This window comes from Polyodon spathula, chromosome 2 (genome assembly GCF_017654505.1).
Source record: "Polyodon spathula isolate WHYD16114869_AA chromosome 2, ASM1765450v1, whole genome shotgun sequence".
In the NCBI taxonomy this organism is placed as follows: domain Eukaryota; kingdom Metazoa; phylum Chordata; class Actinopteri; order Acipenseriformes; family Polyodontidae; genus Polyodon; species Polyodon spathula.
In genome coordinates this window covers 32,465,806-32,481,913 of record NC_054535.1, presented here as the reverse complement: position 1 = coordinate 32,481,913, position 16,108 = coordinate 32,465,806, and the positions used below count along the sequence as shown (strand labels likewise).

Here is a 16,108-nt window from a genome sequence, read left to right as displayed (position 1 = left end):
TTGACATACTCATATAATGTTGTAGCTAGCAGCATACGTTTTTGAAATTGTAAATGGACATTGATTGCAGTACAGAGCAGAATAAAGTAACCACGGCAACATAAGAACATAAGAACATAAGAAAGTTTACAAACGAGAGGAGGCCATTCGGCCCATCTTGCTCGTTTAGTTGTTAGTAGCTTATTGATCCCAAAATCTCATCAAGCAGCTTCTTGAAGGATCCCAGGGTGTCAGCTTCAACAACATGACTGGGGAGTTGATTCCAGACCCTCACAATTCTCTGTGTAAAAAAGTGTCTCCTATTTTCTGTTCTGAATGCCCCTTTTTCTAAACTCCATTTGTGACCCCTGGTCCTTGTTTCTTTTTTCAGGCTGAAAAAGTCCCTTGCGTCCACACTGTCAATACCTTTTAGAATTTTGAATGCTTGAATTAGGTCGCCACGTAGTCTTCTTTGTTCAAGACTGAACAGATTCAATTCTTTTAGCCTGTCTGCATATGACATGCCTTTTAAGCCCGGAATAATTCTGGTCGCTCTTCTTTGCACTCTTTCTAGAGCAGCAATATCTTTTTTATAGCGAGGTGACCAGAACTGCACACAATATTCAAGATGAGGTCTTACAAGTGCATTGTACAGTTTTAACATTACTTCCCTTGATTTAAATTCAACACTTTTCACAATGTATCCGAGCATCTTGTTAGCCTTTTTTATAGCTTCCCCACATTGCCTAGATGAAGACATTTCTGAGTCAACAAAAACTCCTAGGTCTTTTTCATAGATTCCTTCTCCAATTTCAATATCTCCCATATGATATTTATAATGTACATTTTTTATTTCCTGCGTGCAGTACCTTACACTTTTCTCTATTAAATGTCATTTGCCATGTATCTGCCCAGTTCTGAATCTTGTCTAGATCATTTTGAATGACCTTTGCTGCTGCAACAGTGTTTGCCACTCCTCCTACTTTTGTGTCGTCTGCAAATTTAACAAGTTTGCTTACTATACCAGAATCTAAATCATTAATGTAGATTAGGAATAGCAGAGGACCTAATACTGATCCCTGTGGTACACCGCTGGTTACCACACTCCATTCTGAGGTTTTTCCTCTAATCAGTACTTTCTGTTTTCTACATGTTAACCACTCCCTAATCCATGTACATGTGTTTCCTTGAATCCCAACTGCGTTCAGTTTGAGAATTAATCTTTTGTGCGGGACTTTGTCAAAAGCTTTCTGGAAATCTAAATAAACCATATCATATGCTTTGCAATTATCCATTATCGATGTTGCATCCTCAAAAAAATCAAGCAAGTTAGTTAGGCACGATCTCCCTTTCCTAAAACCATGTTGACTGTCTCCCAGTACTCTGTTACCATATAGGTAATTTTCCATTTTGGATCTTATTATAGTTTCCATAAGTTTGCATATAATAGAAGTCAGGCTTACTGGTCTGTAGTTACCTGGTTCAGTTTTGTTTCCCTTTTTGTGGATCGGTATTACGTTTGCAATTTTCCAGTCTGTCGGTACCACCCCTGTGTCAAGAGACTGCTGCATGATCTTGGTTAGCGGTTTGTAAATTACTTCTTTCATTTCTTTGAGTACTACTGGGAGGATCTCATCCGGCCCAGGGGATTTGTTTATTTTAAGAGCTCCTAGTCCCTTTAACACTTCTGCCTCAGTTATGCTAAAGTTATTTAAAACTGGATAGGAACTGGATGACATGTGGGGCATGTTGTCAGTATCTTCCTTTGTAAAAACTTGTGAAAAGTAATCATTTAACATATTTGCTATTTTTTTTTCTTCCTCTACGATTTTGCCATTTGTATCTCTTAAACATTTAATCTCCTCTTTGAATGTTCTCTTGCTGTTGTAATATTGGAAAAACATTTTGGAATTGGTTTTAGCTCCCTTAGCAATGTTCATTTCTATTTCTCTCTTGGCCTTTCTAACTTCCTTTTTGACTTGCATTTGCAGTTCTGTGTACTCTTTCTGTGTACTTTCTTTTTGGTCCTTTTTTAATGCTCTGTAAAGTGCCTTTTTTCGCTGAATATTTTTTTTAATTGATCTATTAAACCATTTTGGCAATTTAGTTTTACATTTAGATTTGTCTACTTTAGGGATATAATTGTTTTGCGCCTCTAGTACTACATTTTTGAAGAACAACCATCCTTCTTCTGTGGGTGTTTTCTCTATTTTACTCCAATCTACTTCTGTTAGTCTCTGTTTCATGCCTTCATAGTTTGCTTTTCTAAAATTGTAAACCTTAGCTTTAGTCTTTACTTTTGAGGATTTTAAAAAACACTTCAAATGAGACCATGTTGTGGTCTGAGTTTGCCAGTGGTTCTCTGACCTCTGTTTTAGTTATTCTATCTTCGTTATTTGAAAAGACTAAATCAAGGCATGCCTCCCCTCTAGTGGGTGCCTTCACAAATTGTGTTAGGAAGCAGTCATTTGTCATTTCCACCATTTCTATTTCATCCTTCGCGCTACCCACCGGGTTTTCCCATTTTATTTGGGGGAAGTTGAAATCCCCCATTAGTATGGCTTCTCCTTTGCTACACACATTTCTAATGTCATTGTATAACAGATTATTGTGCTCACCGTCTGAATCTGGCGGTCTATAGCATGCTCCTATTATTATGCCTTTTGAATTTTTGTCTGTTATTCTGACCCATATTGATTCGGTTTTATTTTCTTTGTCCAGGTTTAACACCTGGGCTTCAAGACTGTTTCTTATGTATAGCGCTACCCCTCCTCCTCGTCTGTCCTGCCTGTCTTTCCTATACAGTGTATACCCACAAATATTATATTCGTCCCCATCACTCTCAGATAACCACGTTTCTGTAACACCTATCACATCATAGTTACCTGTTAGTGCAGTAGCTTCAAGTTCTAGAATTTTGTTTCTGATACTTCTAGCATTTAGATAAACACATTTAATGGTTGTCTTACCTGAGTTGTTGTTCTTGTTTTGATGCGGTCTCCCTTCTGTTTTTTTGTTGATTTCTCCCCCCTTCCTTTCTAGTTTAAATGCTTCCGAACCTGCTCGAGGATCTTTTCTCCAAGTAGACTAGTTCCCTTGTTATTTAAATGCAGTCCATCCCGTCTATACAGATAGTCCTCGTTGTAGAAAGTGGTCCAATGATCAAGATAGGTGAAGCCTTCCCGTGTGCACCACGTCTTCAACCATTGGTTTTGATTTATTATTTCCAGCTGTCCATATGGTCCTTTGCAAGGTGCGGGTAGTATACCAGAAAATACCACAGTTTTGGTTTTCTCTTTTAATTTCCTTCCTAGCTCTCTGAATTTGTTTTGCAGGGATTTTGGTCTGTCTCTTCCAATGTTGTTTGTACCGATGTGGACGACTACTACCGGGTCGTCTCCTGTTCGTTCTAGGAGCCTGTCCACGTTTTCAGTGATGTGCTTGACCGAGGCTCCCGGAAGGCAGCACACTGTTGTAGTAAGGGGGTCCAAACTGCGAACTGAACTTGCTGTGTTTCTCAATATGGAGTCCCCAACAATCATGACCTCCCTTCTTTTTGCTGTCTGGTCACCACTGTCAATAGGGTCCTGGATGTTGTTCCTTTCATTCTCTTGTTGTTGGTTCTGCTCATCAAAATTCTGAAGTGACTCAAATTTGTTGGTTGTTTTGATTTCTGGTGGTTGTGTTTGACGAAGTTTCTTTTTTTCCCTGCTTCTGCCTACCTGAACCCAGCTGTTCTGACCTTCTATCTCCCTGGTGGCTTTCAGTCTGTTAGGGGTGATGCAGACTTCCATGAATTGTGGGTGTGCCAGTTCCTCAAGATCTTGTTGCTGTCTCACTTCTTCCAGCTCCATTTCTAGCATGCTTACTAGTTTATGCAAATCCTGGATCGCGCGGCACTTTACGCACACTTGGTTTAGCTCCGCTGGGTTTTCTCGGATTTCCCACATCAAGCAGGTGTCACAGATTACTGGCTTGAAGACCATGTTGAGGGTTTTTTTTTTTTTTTTTTTTTGAAGTTTAGTTTCTTCTGCAGCCGTCAACCTGCTTTCAAACTGCTTCTAAACTGCTCTGTACTTTTCCACGCCTGTACTTCTCCCACTCGCTGTCGCTTCCACTCGCTGTCGCTGGGAAGACTGCCTCGTTTAACTGCGTTGTTCTGCTGTGCTGTCGGCTCCTCCCCTCGCCCGTGTCTCAAAACGGCGCTGAATTTGAATCAGCTGCTCCGAGTTTCAGCTTGTTTGTTATCAGAAAAACACACGCGGCTGTGTTTCCCCAATGTCCTCTGTTTTCTGATTAAAGCAATTCAAGATGCAATTTCTCCTTTCTGCTTCGAAACTGCTCTGTACTTTTCCACGCTGTACTTCTCCCACTCGCTGTCGCTTCCACTCGCTGTCGCTGGGAAGACTGCCTCGTTTAACTGCGTTGTTCTGCTGTGCTGTCGGCTCCTCCCCTCGCCCGTGTCTCAAAACGGCGCTGAATTTGAATCAGCTGCTCCGAGTTTCAGCTTGTTTGTTATCAGAAAAACACACGCGGCTGTGTTTCCCCAATGTCCTCTGTTTTCTGATTAAAGCAATTCAAGATGCAATTTCTCCTTTCTGCTTCGAAACTGCTCTGTACTTTTCCACGCTGTACTTCTCCCACTCGCTGTCGCTTCCACTCGCTGTCGCTGGGAAGACTGCCTCGTTTAACTGCGTTGTTCTGCTGTGCTGTCGGCTCCTCCCCTCGCCCGTGTCTCAAAACGGCGCTGAATTTGAATCAGCTGCTCCGAGTTTCAGCTTGTTTGTTATCAGAAAAACACACGCGGCTGTGTTTCCCCAATGTCCTCTGTTTTCTGATTAAAGCAATTCAAGATGCAATTTCTCCTTTCTGCTTCGAAACTGCTCTGTACTTTTCCACGCTGTACTTCTCCCACTCGCTGTCGCTTCCACTCGCTGTCGCTGGGAAGACTGCCTCGTTTAACTGCGTTGTTCTGCTGTGCTGTCGGCTCCTCCCCTCGCCCGTGTCTCAAAACGGCGCTGAATTTGAATCAGCTGCTCCGAGTTTCAGCTTGTTTGTTATCAGAAAAAACACACGCGGCTGTGTTTCCCCAATGTCCTCTGTTTTCTGATTAAAGCAATTCAAGATGCAATTTCTCCTTTCTGCTTCGAAACTGCTCTGTACTTTTCCACGCTGTACTTCTCCCACTTGCTGTCGCTTCCACTCGCTGTCGCTGGGAAGACTGCCTCGTTTAACTGCGTTGTTCTGCTGTGCTGTCGGCTCCTCCCCTCGCCCGTGTCTCAAAACGGCGCTGAATTTGAATCAGCTGCTCCGAGTTTCAGCTTGTTTGTTATCAGAAAAACACACGCGGCTGTGTTTCCCCAATGTCCTCTGTTTTCTGATTAAAGCAATTCAAGATGCAATTTCTCCTTTCTGCTTCGAAACTGCTCTGTACTTTTCCACGCTGTACTTCTCCCACTCGCTGTCGCTTCCACTCGCTGTCGCTGGGAAGACTGCCTCGTTTAACTGCGTTGTTCTGCTGTGCTGTCGGCTCCTCCCCTCGCCCGTGTCTCAAAACGGCGCTGAATTTGAATCAGCTGCTCCGAGTTTCAGCTTGTTTGTTATCAGAAAAACACACGCGGCTGTGTTTCCCCAATGTCCTCTGTTTTCTGATTAAAGCAATTCAAGATGCAATTTCTCCTTTCTGCTTCGAAACTGCTCTGTACTTTTCCACGCTGTACTTCTCCCACTCGCTGTCGCTTCCACTCGCTGTCGCTGGGAAGACTGCCTCGTTTAACTGCGTTGTTCTGCTGTGCTGTCGGCTCCTCCCCTCGCCCGTGTCTCAAAACGGCGCTGAATTTGAATCAGCTGCTCCGAGTTTCAGCTTGTTTGTTATCAGAAAAACACACGCGGCTGTGTTTCCCCAATGTCCTCTGTTTTCTGATTAAAGCAATTCAAGATGCAATTTCTCCTTTCTGCTTCGAAACTGCTCTGTACTTTTCCACGCTGTACTTCTCCCACTTGCTGTCGCTTCCACTCGCTGTCGCTGGGAAGACTGCCTCGTTTAACTGCGTTGTTCTGCTGTGCTGTCGGCTCCTCCCCTCGCCCGTGTCTCAAAACGGCGCTGAATTTGAATCAGCTGCTCCGAGTTTCAGCTTGTTTGTTATCAGAAAAACACACGCGGCTGTGTTTCCCCAATGTCCTCTGTTTTCTGATTAAAGCAATTCAAGATGCAATTTCTCCTTTCTGCTTCGAAACTGCTCTGTACTTTTCCACGCTGTACTTCTCCCACTTGCTGTCGCTTCCACTCGCTGTCGCTGGGAAGACTGCCTCGTTTAACTGCGTTGTTCTGCTGTGCTGTCGGCTCCTCCCCTCGCCCGTGTCTCAAAACGGCGCTGAATTTGAATCAGCTGCTCCGAGTTTCAGCTTGTTTGTTATCAGAAAAACACACGCGGCTGTGTTTCCCCAATGTCCTCTGTTTTCTGATTAAAGCAATTCAAGATGCAATTTCTCCTTTCTGCTTCGAAACTGCTCTGTACTTTTCCACGCTGTACTTCTCCCACTTGCTGTCGCTTCCACTCGCTGTCGCTGGGAAGACTGCCTCGTTTAACTGCGTTGTTCTGCTGTGCTGTCGGCTCCTCCCCTCGCCCGTGTCTCAAAACGGCGCTGAATTTGAATCAGCTGCTCCGAGTTTCAGCTTGTTTGTTATCAGAAAAAAACACACGCGGCTGTGTTTCCCCAATGTCCTCTGTTTTCTGATTAAAGCAATTCAAGATGCAATTTCTCCTTTCTGCTTCTAAACTGCTCTGTACTTTTCCACGCCTGTACTTCTCCCACTTGCTGTCGCTTCCACTCGCTGTCGCTGGGAAGACTGCCTCGTTTAACTGCGTTGTTCTGCTGTGCTGTCGGCTCCTCCCCTCGCCCGTGTCTCAAAACGGCGCTGAATTTGAATCAGCTGCTCCGAGTTTCAGCTTGTTTGTTATCAGAAAAACACACGCGGCTGTGTTTCCCCAATGTCCTCTGTTTTCTGATTAAAGCAATTCAAGATGCAATTTCTCCTTTCTGCTTCGAAACTGCTCTGTACTTTTCCACGCTGTACTTCTCCCACTTGCTGTCGCATCACTGGTATTGGTTTTTTTATAGGAACTACAGCCAAAAGCGCCTGCTCCTAGGGGAGCATCCCACTGAAAAATGTTTGGTCCTGAAAGGGTTAATACCTTGTGGATGTCCTTTGACTTTATGTGAAATACAGACTGATCTTCTACTGGGGTGTGTTGTTCCATCATTCAATCCTGTGATCTGAAACACTGCTGGGTTTAGGTGAACATTTCTGAAGGATAGCAAGTCTGATCAGGTTCATATGCAGTGACTGACTTGCAACCAAGATTTTTTGACTCTATTACCACTGGTTGACTAAAAGTGTTCAACACTTGGCTGTATTGTGCTGCTGACCACTCGCCACCTAGAGGGTGTCTATTTACTGTATGTTTATTGTTTATTATGCTTGCTGGTGTAAGCATAGTTCATATTTAATTATTTAATGTTTTAACATTCTAGAAAATCACTACAACTTTTTACACTGAATAGCAGCTGAAAAATATAATATTATGTTATGTTGTTAAAGTTTGCATAGTTAGTGTCTTTGTAAAATAATACATTGTAAATAATAATTGTGCACATAAAATAAGAGAAAGATAAAGAGATCAGTGGTTGTGTTTTTATAGGGTTTAAGCAAAGTAGGTCATTCTTTACATTGGACACTGTTGCCAAAAATAAAAAAAACAAACAAAAAAAAAGGTTAATAATGATAAAATGAACTGCATAAATGAAAATGGCCTTTTTCATACAATAGAGCGCCGTCATAATAATAGAGCACCGTCATTATTAACCGTTTGCGGTCCTATGTCGGACCAGGTCTGACATTACAATTTTCCCTCTCCAGTCCTGTCCAACATCATCAAAAAGACGTAAAGCACAGTTGTTTTTTCTCTGATAAAAGCCGAAAAAAACCTTTCAATACCTTTCAATATGTAATGTTTTGGTGATAGTCTTCGAATTGAAAGGGAACTGGATATGCACAAATATAAATCCCTTTTAAATCCACAAGTTAATCTATGAAATGTTATATAAATTGAAAACAATTTAGAATGTTTATGATTTGATCCATCATGCATTTTTACAAATTAAATAGGTTCAAAAACCAGAAAATGAGATGAGACCTGTAAATGTAGGTTACACACTATTCTCAAATATAAGCATTCAAATGTAAAGCTTCTGACTATTTAAAAAAAAAAAAAAAAAACAATCAAATGTTGACTCTAAATGTGTTTTGGTGGTCCAGTGGTTAAAGAAAACAGCTTGATACCAGGAGGTTCCAGGTTCAAATCCCAGCTCAGCCACCGAGTCACTGTGAGTGATCCTTAGCAAGTCACGTAACCTCCTTGTGCTCTCGGATGAGACATAAAACCAAGGTCTTAGTGTAAGTGACTGTGCAGCACCAGTTGTTGATGCATAGCTCCCCACCTTGTCTGTAAGTCGCTTTGGATAAGAGTCTGCTAAATTAATAATTATATTACACATAAAACAATGTGAACATTGTTGATTTGTACCAGTTGTCTAGTTCATTCATATTGTATGTTTTCTACATAAATGTAACTGCTGCACCCACAGTTGTATATATATAATGTAGTGTATTTTGTATGTTTTTATTTCAAAATGTGTGTTCAGTTAATCTAAACAGAGTCAGACCGTTACACCACCTCCACTTAAATCATTAAGACAATTAACACCTCTCACATGGCAAGTTTAGTGTATTTCTTTCTTTTTCAGTTGCAGATTAGTCACAGATGTTGCAATGCGAAGCATCTAGTAACAGGATAGTAAATGTTTTGACTCGGAAGTCTTTTTCAATTACATTTTACGATTGTTCTTTACCTTATGGGTTTAGTGTTTCCTCTATTAAAAAAAATAAAATTAATTAAAAAAAACCTCATAATCCTGTTAAGAGAAGCTGAACATGACTGCACATAATGATCATTGACACACATCGCTGAGTGCCCTACAGTCAGATTGGAAGAGAGAAGAGAAAGGTAGTTATAACATAAAAGTTGTGTTAGGGAAATGTAGACACATACACACCCAGGCCCTTAATACAAAGTTATGCCTTTTTAAAGTTGTGTTTTTTTTGTTTGTTTTTTTTAATAACTATGATAAGGGCATTTTTTCTTTGGAGACTTTCTTCACCAACTATCCTTTATTTCTAATCATGTATTTATTCAATTATTTTCGCTTTAGGGTTTGATACAAGCATCTTGCCTATTTGTAAGGACTCTCTTGGATGGATGTTTAACAGACTGGACACAAACTATGACCTGCTGTTGGATCAGTCAGAGCTTGGAAGCCTTTACCTTGACAAGAATGAGCACTGCACAAAATCATTCTTTAACTCTTGTGACACATACAGAGATGGCTTGATTTCCAACAATGAATGGTGTTACTGCTTTCAGAGGCAGCAAGGCAAGTACCTCCAACCTTATTTCAACCTCATGTTACTGTTTCTGTTTTTTTTTTTTTTTTTTTTTTGTCTTTTATTGGTGCAATAACATTATAAGAACATAAATCGTACAATAATAGCTCCCACACATCCAAGAGTAATTATGTTTTAAGCAATCTAAGTTCTAAAACTGGAATGTTGTACTAATCTCATATAGTTTCGTGTAGTTTTATGGAAAGGAATTGCTTAGGAGGCATTTTGTAACAGGTTTTGTTTTATTAAATGATTCTAGCAGTATCTGTCTTGATCAAAATTGTCAACATATATTCCCCACTGGTATGCCATGTAGAAAAGAAAAGTTAGGAAAAAGATAAATATATGACAGGCACTTTTTTAATTTATTTATTTATTTATTTATTTTAACTCAAGTGCAGTTAAAGCTGAATTAATGTAACATGTCTTTTAAAGCAGCCTGGGTCTATACTGTGAATTGCATGTGTCAGCTGCTATTCATATTTGAACCTAATGTCTTATCATTGAGAGATATTCCTGTACAGGGATTCCCCAGAGTAACCAAATTTATATTGTAGGCCTAAGATGAATCAATCATAGTACTCACTGTTTTTGATCACGAGTATCTCTCTTCACATAATGTTTTGAATGTCGTTCCAGACCCTCCATGCCAGACAGAACTCACCAATATTCAGAAGCAGCAAGCAGGGAAGAAACTCCTAGGTGAGTCATATATCAATGTTTGGAAAGATTTTATTATACTCATAAATACACCCAATGATGGAGGAATGTAAAATCAATAATAACTGAAAAAAGACTGACTAAAATTCTGGTAACAAAATATGTTGCATTCTTTTAATGATATTGCATTTGTTTTTATTACCCTTTTCTAAATGGTATTAAACATGCTTTATGACCTCACTTGACACTTATGTGCACCTGTGTCTTGCAAACTGTGGTATGCTATTTATAATGTATCCCAAATAAAGACTTTTTTTTCTTTAAGCCACTGCAAATTGCAATCACAAAAACAATATTTAAAGTAACATATGGCAGTAATGATAGCAAACATGCTAAGTAGTTACCAGCACATCATAGCAATCAAATCTAAACACTATGACATTTATTTTTCCGGGGCTTATATCACTATTCATGTATTCATGTATTGATTTTATTCTGTTTTTAGTATATTTGTTTTGATCTAATCTCATTGTCCTTGTTTTTACCAATGACATACTCAGATTCATTCTGCAGTAAATATCACTTTAAATTAACAACATGGTTGTTTTAATATGCGCATTAATTACAAATGTGTCATGAAAATAATAATTGTGCTATTCAAATAAAAACATAACAAATTAAATCTTAGATTTTTGCATGTTCATATGTAGGAATGAGAAGAAGAAAAATCAGTATAATGTCCTGCTTCTTGACCATCAACTACCAACAGATAATTTATAAACAAACGGTTCTCTCTCTCTCTCTCTCTCTCTCTCTCTCTCTCTCTCTCTCTCTCTCTCTCTCTCTCTCTCATAAAACATAAGGCATAAATATTCAATAAGGTTCAGACCAAAAACAGAAGACTTTAACCCCTTTTCAGCCGCCAGTGTCTGTGTTTGATTCCATGCTATGAGTCCCTTTTTAGCTGTGAAACTGGTATTTCACCGGCAAACTGCACCATAGATCTCATGGATGCAATGCAGTGATTTGCGAAATAAGATGGCTTTTACGATGACACTTTTTTTTAGGAAGGGTCCTGCAGCACATACTGTGGTAGTACCTGTGTAAAATACAGTGTAATGACGTTTATATGGACATTTCTTTCCTTGTGTGGTGGATTTGGTTACTGTAGGTAATGTGTTAAATTATCCAAAATGCCTGTCAGATTACCCCAGGGTACCTAAAGTAAAATAATGTGCAACAAAAAAGCAAAACTACACTTAGGACTCCTTGGACTTTCGGAGCAAATTTTCAAAAAATGGCAAGGAAATTAATTTAAAATAAAAATGGAAACACCAATGGAAATACCAGTCCTATTTATGTGCAAGCCTAAACAACATTAACCCAGTGCAAATATCTAGGGTTGTTACTGATTTGTTTGAAACTCTGTGGCAAACCTGTAGAAATGAGAAATAGGATAGTAACAAACTCTTACTGGCTGAACCAAGTGCCTGAATTGGGAAATAAAATGCTATGTCAGTGAGATTTGTATTTTTGGGAGCAGCGATTCTGAAAAACGATTTATTTATTTGGTCTGGACTTATAGTTTTTTCTTGTTGTTTATTTTTTTATTTGTTGTGACCTTTTTTTTTTTTTTTTTTTTTTTTTTTTTTTTTTTAATAAAGCATTACCAAGACATCTGACAAGACTTTGGAAATAAAAATAATAAACACTTTTTAAAAAAAAATCTCTGCCTCAAAAAGGTTGTTTAAAGTTCTTTAAATATTCATAAAATGGTTGGCTGAGGGATGATGCCTTGAAAAAAAAAGGTATTAATTTGTGTGCTATCTGGAGAAATAAGACAACTCCAGATACAATAAACTTGGTTAGTCACCTTTTTAACATTTAAATCAATTGCAATTTGTTTTCATCCCTGCATTATTATTATTTTTTTTTTTTTTGTGGACAGATTTGGAACTGCTATTCAACCTAAAAAAAGGCTTTAAGAAACACTGAATATATAAAATAATTAATCAAAATATATTATTACTTAGCATTGCAGTATTTTAAATTATTTCACACCATTCTATTTTCTAGGGTTGTATATCCCATCCTGTGATGAGGATGGATATTATAAACCTAACCAGTGCCATGGAAGTGTGGGGCAGTGTTGGTGTGTTGACAGATATGGAAATGAAGTAACAGGATCCAAAACACATGGAGATGCAGACTGTGGTATGAATAAAGACAATCATTAAAATTCATTTTTTCATTAAACACCTTTCTGTAGATTTTAATTAATAAAATAGAAAGAAGTGAAAATAGGCAACTTATAAGAACATGTGTTAACAATATGTACAAAAAAGTAAAATGTTGTTTCCTGTATATCAGAATACATGACTAACTTAAAATGGGTCTTGTGTTTCTCTGTAGAGCTGGAGACCTCCAGTGACTTTGGAAGTGGTGATTTCCGTGACTTCTCCGATGATGAGGGTGGTGAGGATGGTGTGATTAACGATGAAGATGAAATTGAAGATGACGATGAAGATGAGGGTGATGATGAAGATGATGATGATGGAGGATACATATCATAGTCCTTGCACTTGATAAACTCTTCTAATTGCACGTTTCAAAGGTGACATCCCATGCAGCTTACTTAACATACTAACATCCCAAGGATTCTTCTACTCAACATGTATAATTTAACTTCCAGTATTTCCAACAAAGGCACTGAAATGCCAACAAAGGCATTTTTTCATTTCTATGAAAGTGTGAGTGTTTACATGTGGTTGTGCTTTTTCAAGTTGCGAAAACAAACGGGATGGCCAAATGAGTTGGGACTCAGAAAAAAGAAAAAGGGGTGAGAATGAAAAACAACACTTCATATGAAACAGCAACACAAAAACAGAATAGAATTCATTGTTTTTTTTTTTGTTTGTTTTTTTTAGCATGCAATTACTTTCACGTCTTTTGACGCAGTCCATCCCTGCTCTATAAGCATCCTTAATACTTTTTATCAGCCTTACAAATGCCTTCATAATACAAAATGTGTATCCTTTGTTTACCATGCATTGTCCTTCAAGTCTTAATTATTGTGTGGTTACCCACTTAAGGGTATTTTGGAAGAAGTCATAGGACACTTATCAAAGTTCATGTAATCTATCCTGCATTTAAAGAGGATTGTGAAATGGGTAATACTTTTAAACACCATGTACTTGGTATGTAATCAAAACAACTGACAGAAAGGCATTCTCTTTTCAAATGGAAGACCAACCCTGCAGTCAGTATGAAGTATAATACATTAGTTATGTTATTAAAATAAACAGCATGAAACAGGTTACTACTTCAGTATATGATACTGTTTGTTTATTGCTTGTGTTATTTTTATTTGCCTGTATCCCTCATATCTGTGGCATTCTGTGTAGTAATATTTTCTATAGAGTTTAAACACAAATATGCATATATTAAAATAAAAGTGATTAAGGTAAATAAACTTTTCAGTTAGTTTAGAAATGTTAATTATAAATTGTTAGACCCAATAAAAACAACAGAGTTGCCCTTGTTTTGTTTTAAAAAAAAATCTATATATATTCTATCCTAGGTATATAATTTGAGACTATAATATAAGATGCCTTTCATGATGAGAATTAGGAAGGTATTAGCATGCATAATAAATCTAGAATTTAGACAGTAGCTAAGCACACGCTCTGTTTAAAGAAGTTCTAATTTATACACTTACAGCTGCTGGAATAAAGAAAATTATTATTTTTAATTGTTACATTGATTATCTCGTTGGTTATTATTATACAATTGTTGTGTAGCAGTAGCTCCTATAATTTAACTATATATAGGAAATTACTTTAATCACAGTTATTTGTTTTCTTTTTATCAGCATGTTAATTGATTGTAAAAACATGGGAACTCCACTGCCTAAGTCTTTGGGCTTTGTGCCCACGTTTGAATTTATCAACTTGTGTATCCTTACATAATTGGCTGTTACTGAAATGTATTGATGGTCTTTTTCCATTTCTGTTTGTATTTTTAACAAAGAAAATCATAATAAATTCCAGTTTATTTGAATACTAATATTTATGTTTTAAAATGAAAAGGCCATAATGCATTTTTGTACTGTTTATGTATAATTTGCAATAATAAAGATTATGTTAGCCAAATATTGTTGTCTTTGTCTGCCCTGTTCTCTGCCGCTGTGTTTTAAACAGTTTATTACGCTCCACCATAGACAGTATCGTTAAAAAAAAAAAAAAAAAAAATGTAGCAACTACTGGCAGGTTGAAGTGGACCTTGAAGACCAGGAGAAAATGTCTTTTAAAACACTGATATGAATTACAAGGAGGTGGTTAAGTGACTTGCTCAGGGTCACACAGTAAGTCAGTGGCTCATCTGGGATTTGAACCGGGGACGACCTGATTATGAGCCTGTTAACTACTGGACCACACAGCATCCTATTAAGACCTCTGCTTCCTTGGAATTAGCGGCCATGGACTGTCTAAAATTAGGCTGTTCTATAGGTGGATATCAGAACGTCATAGTCATCACAGACCCCTAAGTTTGCTTGGGTCACCCCCACTAGGGATCAAACTGCAGTGGTTACTGCACAAGCACTGTGGAAATATTTGTAAACCCCATGTACGAAATATGGCCCTGGGAGTGTAATGATACATTAATATCACAATACAAAACATATACATATGATATGTATGATGATACATGTGATGGTCCTACATGTATGATGCACAAGATAACTTAATGATAACTTAATGAAGGACAATTTTGTCAAAAGATAAATTAAATGAGTTAGGGAAAGCGTATTCATGCGAACTGTAAAACACACCTGTATTCTTCATTCAAAAACTACTTGGAGAACTACAATGAGCGATGTTGTGTTTTGGGGAATTGGGTATATTATTCACATTACATAAATCATACGTGTTTTGTTATTTCATTAGCTACAAATTATAGGTCTCAAATGTTTAGTTTTGAAAAACAAATCATACATACACCTCTTATGATACAATATATAATGAAAATAAAAGTATTAAGATTCATCGATCGCATGATGAATCGTTACACCCCTCCTGGCCATTTACCTTTTTTTTCCAGATATAATTTTCTAGAATGGGGTGTAGGGGGTTGGTAACGTTTAATTTTCTTCATGGCAAACAAAAAATATTACCTTCCTGTATCTTTGTTTATGCAAAGCAGAGACTTCGATGTTTCCATTGTTTGTTTGTTTTGTTTTTTTCCCCCAAAGGTCAAAAACTTTGTTAAGGGGAAACTTGACATTTTGATATAATTTTTGGATTCCTCATGTAATTTTCATGAACAAAAGACACCTAACACAAGTCTCTAGCTCTAATAGTGTTTGAGTGAAAGATCCATTAAAGATTGGGGGCTTCAAAATCAACTACATTCACTTAACAGTAAATTGATGCCTTAGAAAACAATGTGAAAATGAGTGTTTAATGAAAGCCTGTTCCTTGTAATGCCAAGAAGCAGTGCTTTTTTAAATGTAAATATTAATTAAATCACCCTGTCAAGCACACCAAAATATTTTGACACAACATGTGCCTGTTCTTTTAAGACTAGTTAGGGATTTGAGGAAATAAGATTTTTGTTTCAGTGACTTATAGCAAAGAGTTATTTAATGTATAACAGAATATTTGAATTATTGTACAAATTATTAAATTCACGTTCCAGTCTTACCACATGTAAAAAAATAAAAGTAAAAATTCCTCTAAATTTTGAAAAAAAAAAAAAAAAAAAAAGTACTTGCTTGTGTACGTTTGTATGTAATCTTGGGGGAAAATGTTTCAGTCTACTGTGCTATCTAAATAGATGGCCTGGTAACTAAGAATGCAATAGCAACAGAACATAGCATTGTACAAGATGCCAAAACAAACTACTGAGTGACTAAGATCAATATTGCTATCATCATTTTCTATAATTGTTTCCGTTGCCATCTAA

The 16,108-nt window shown here is 37.7% G+C and overlaps 1 protein-coding gene across 2 annotated transcripts in view; it reads left to right on the top strand.

The window, feature by feature from the left end:
* LOC121295399 (testican-3-like) overlaps positions 1–14,119 on the top strand; it is a 76,249-nt gene extending 62,130 nt beyond the window's left edge. For both annotated transcript variants that reach the window (XM_041219974.1, XM_041219966.1), the window contains 4 exons: positions 9,253–9,474; positions 10,124–10,186; positions 12,221–12,358; positions 12,557–14,119. In XM_041219974.1, the coding sequence (XP_041075908.1) occupies positions 9,253–9,474; positions 10,124–10,186; positions 12,221–12,358; positions 12,557–12,717 (584 nt within the window). In that variant the 3' untranslated portion in view covers positions 12,718–14,119. The remainder of the gene's footprint in view (positions 1–9,252; positions 9,475–10,123; positions 10,187–12,220; positions 12,359–12,556) is intronic.
* The last annotated feature ends 1,989 nt before the right edge of the window (positions 14,120–16,108 follow it).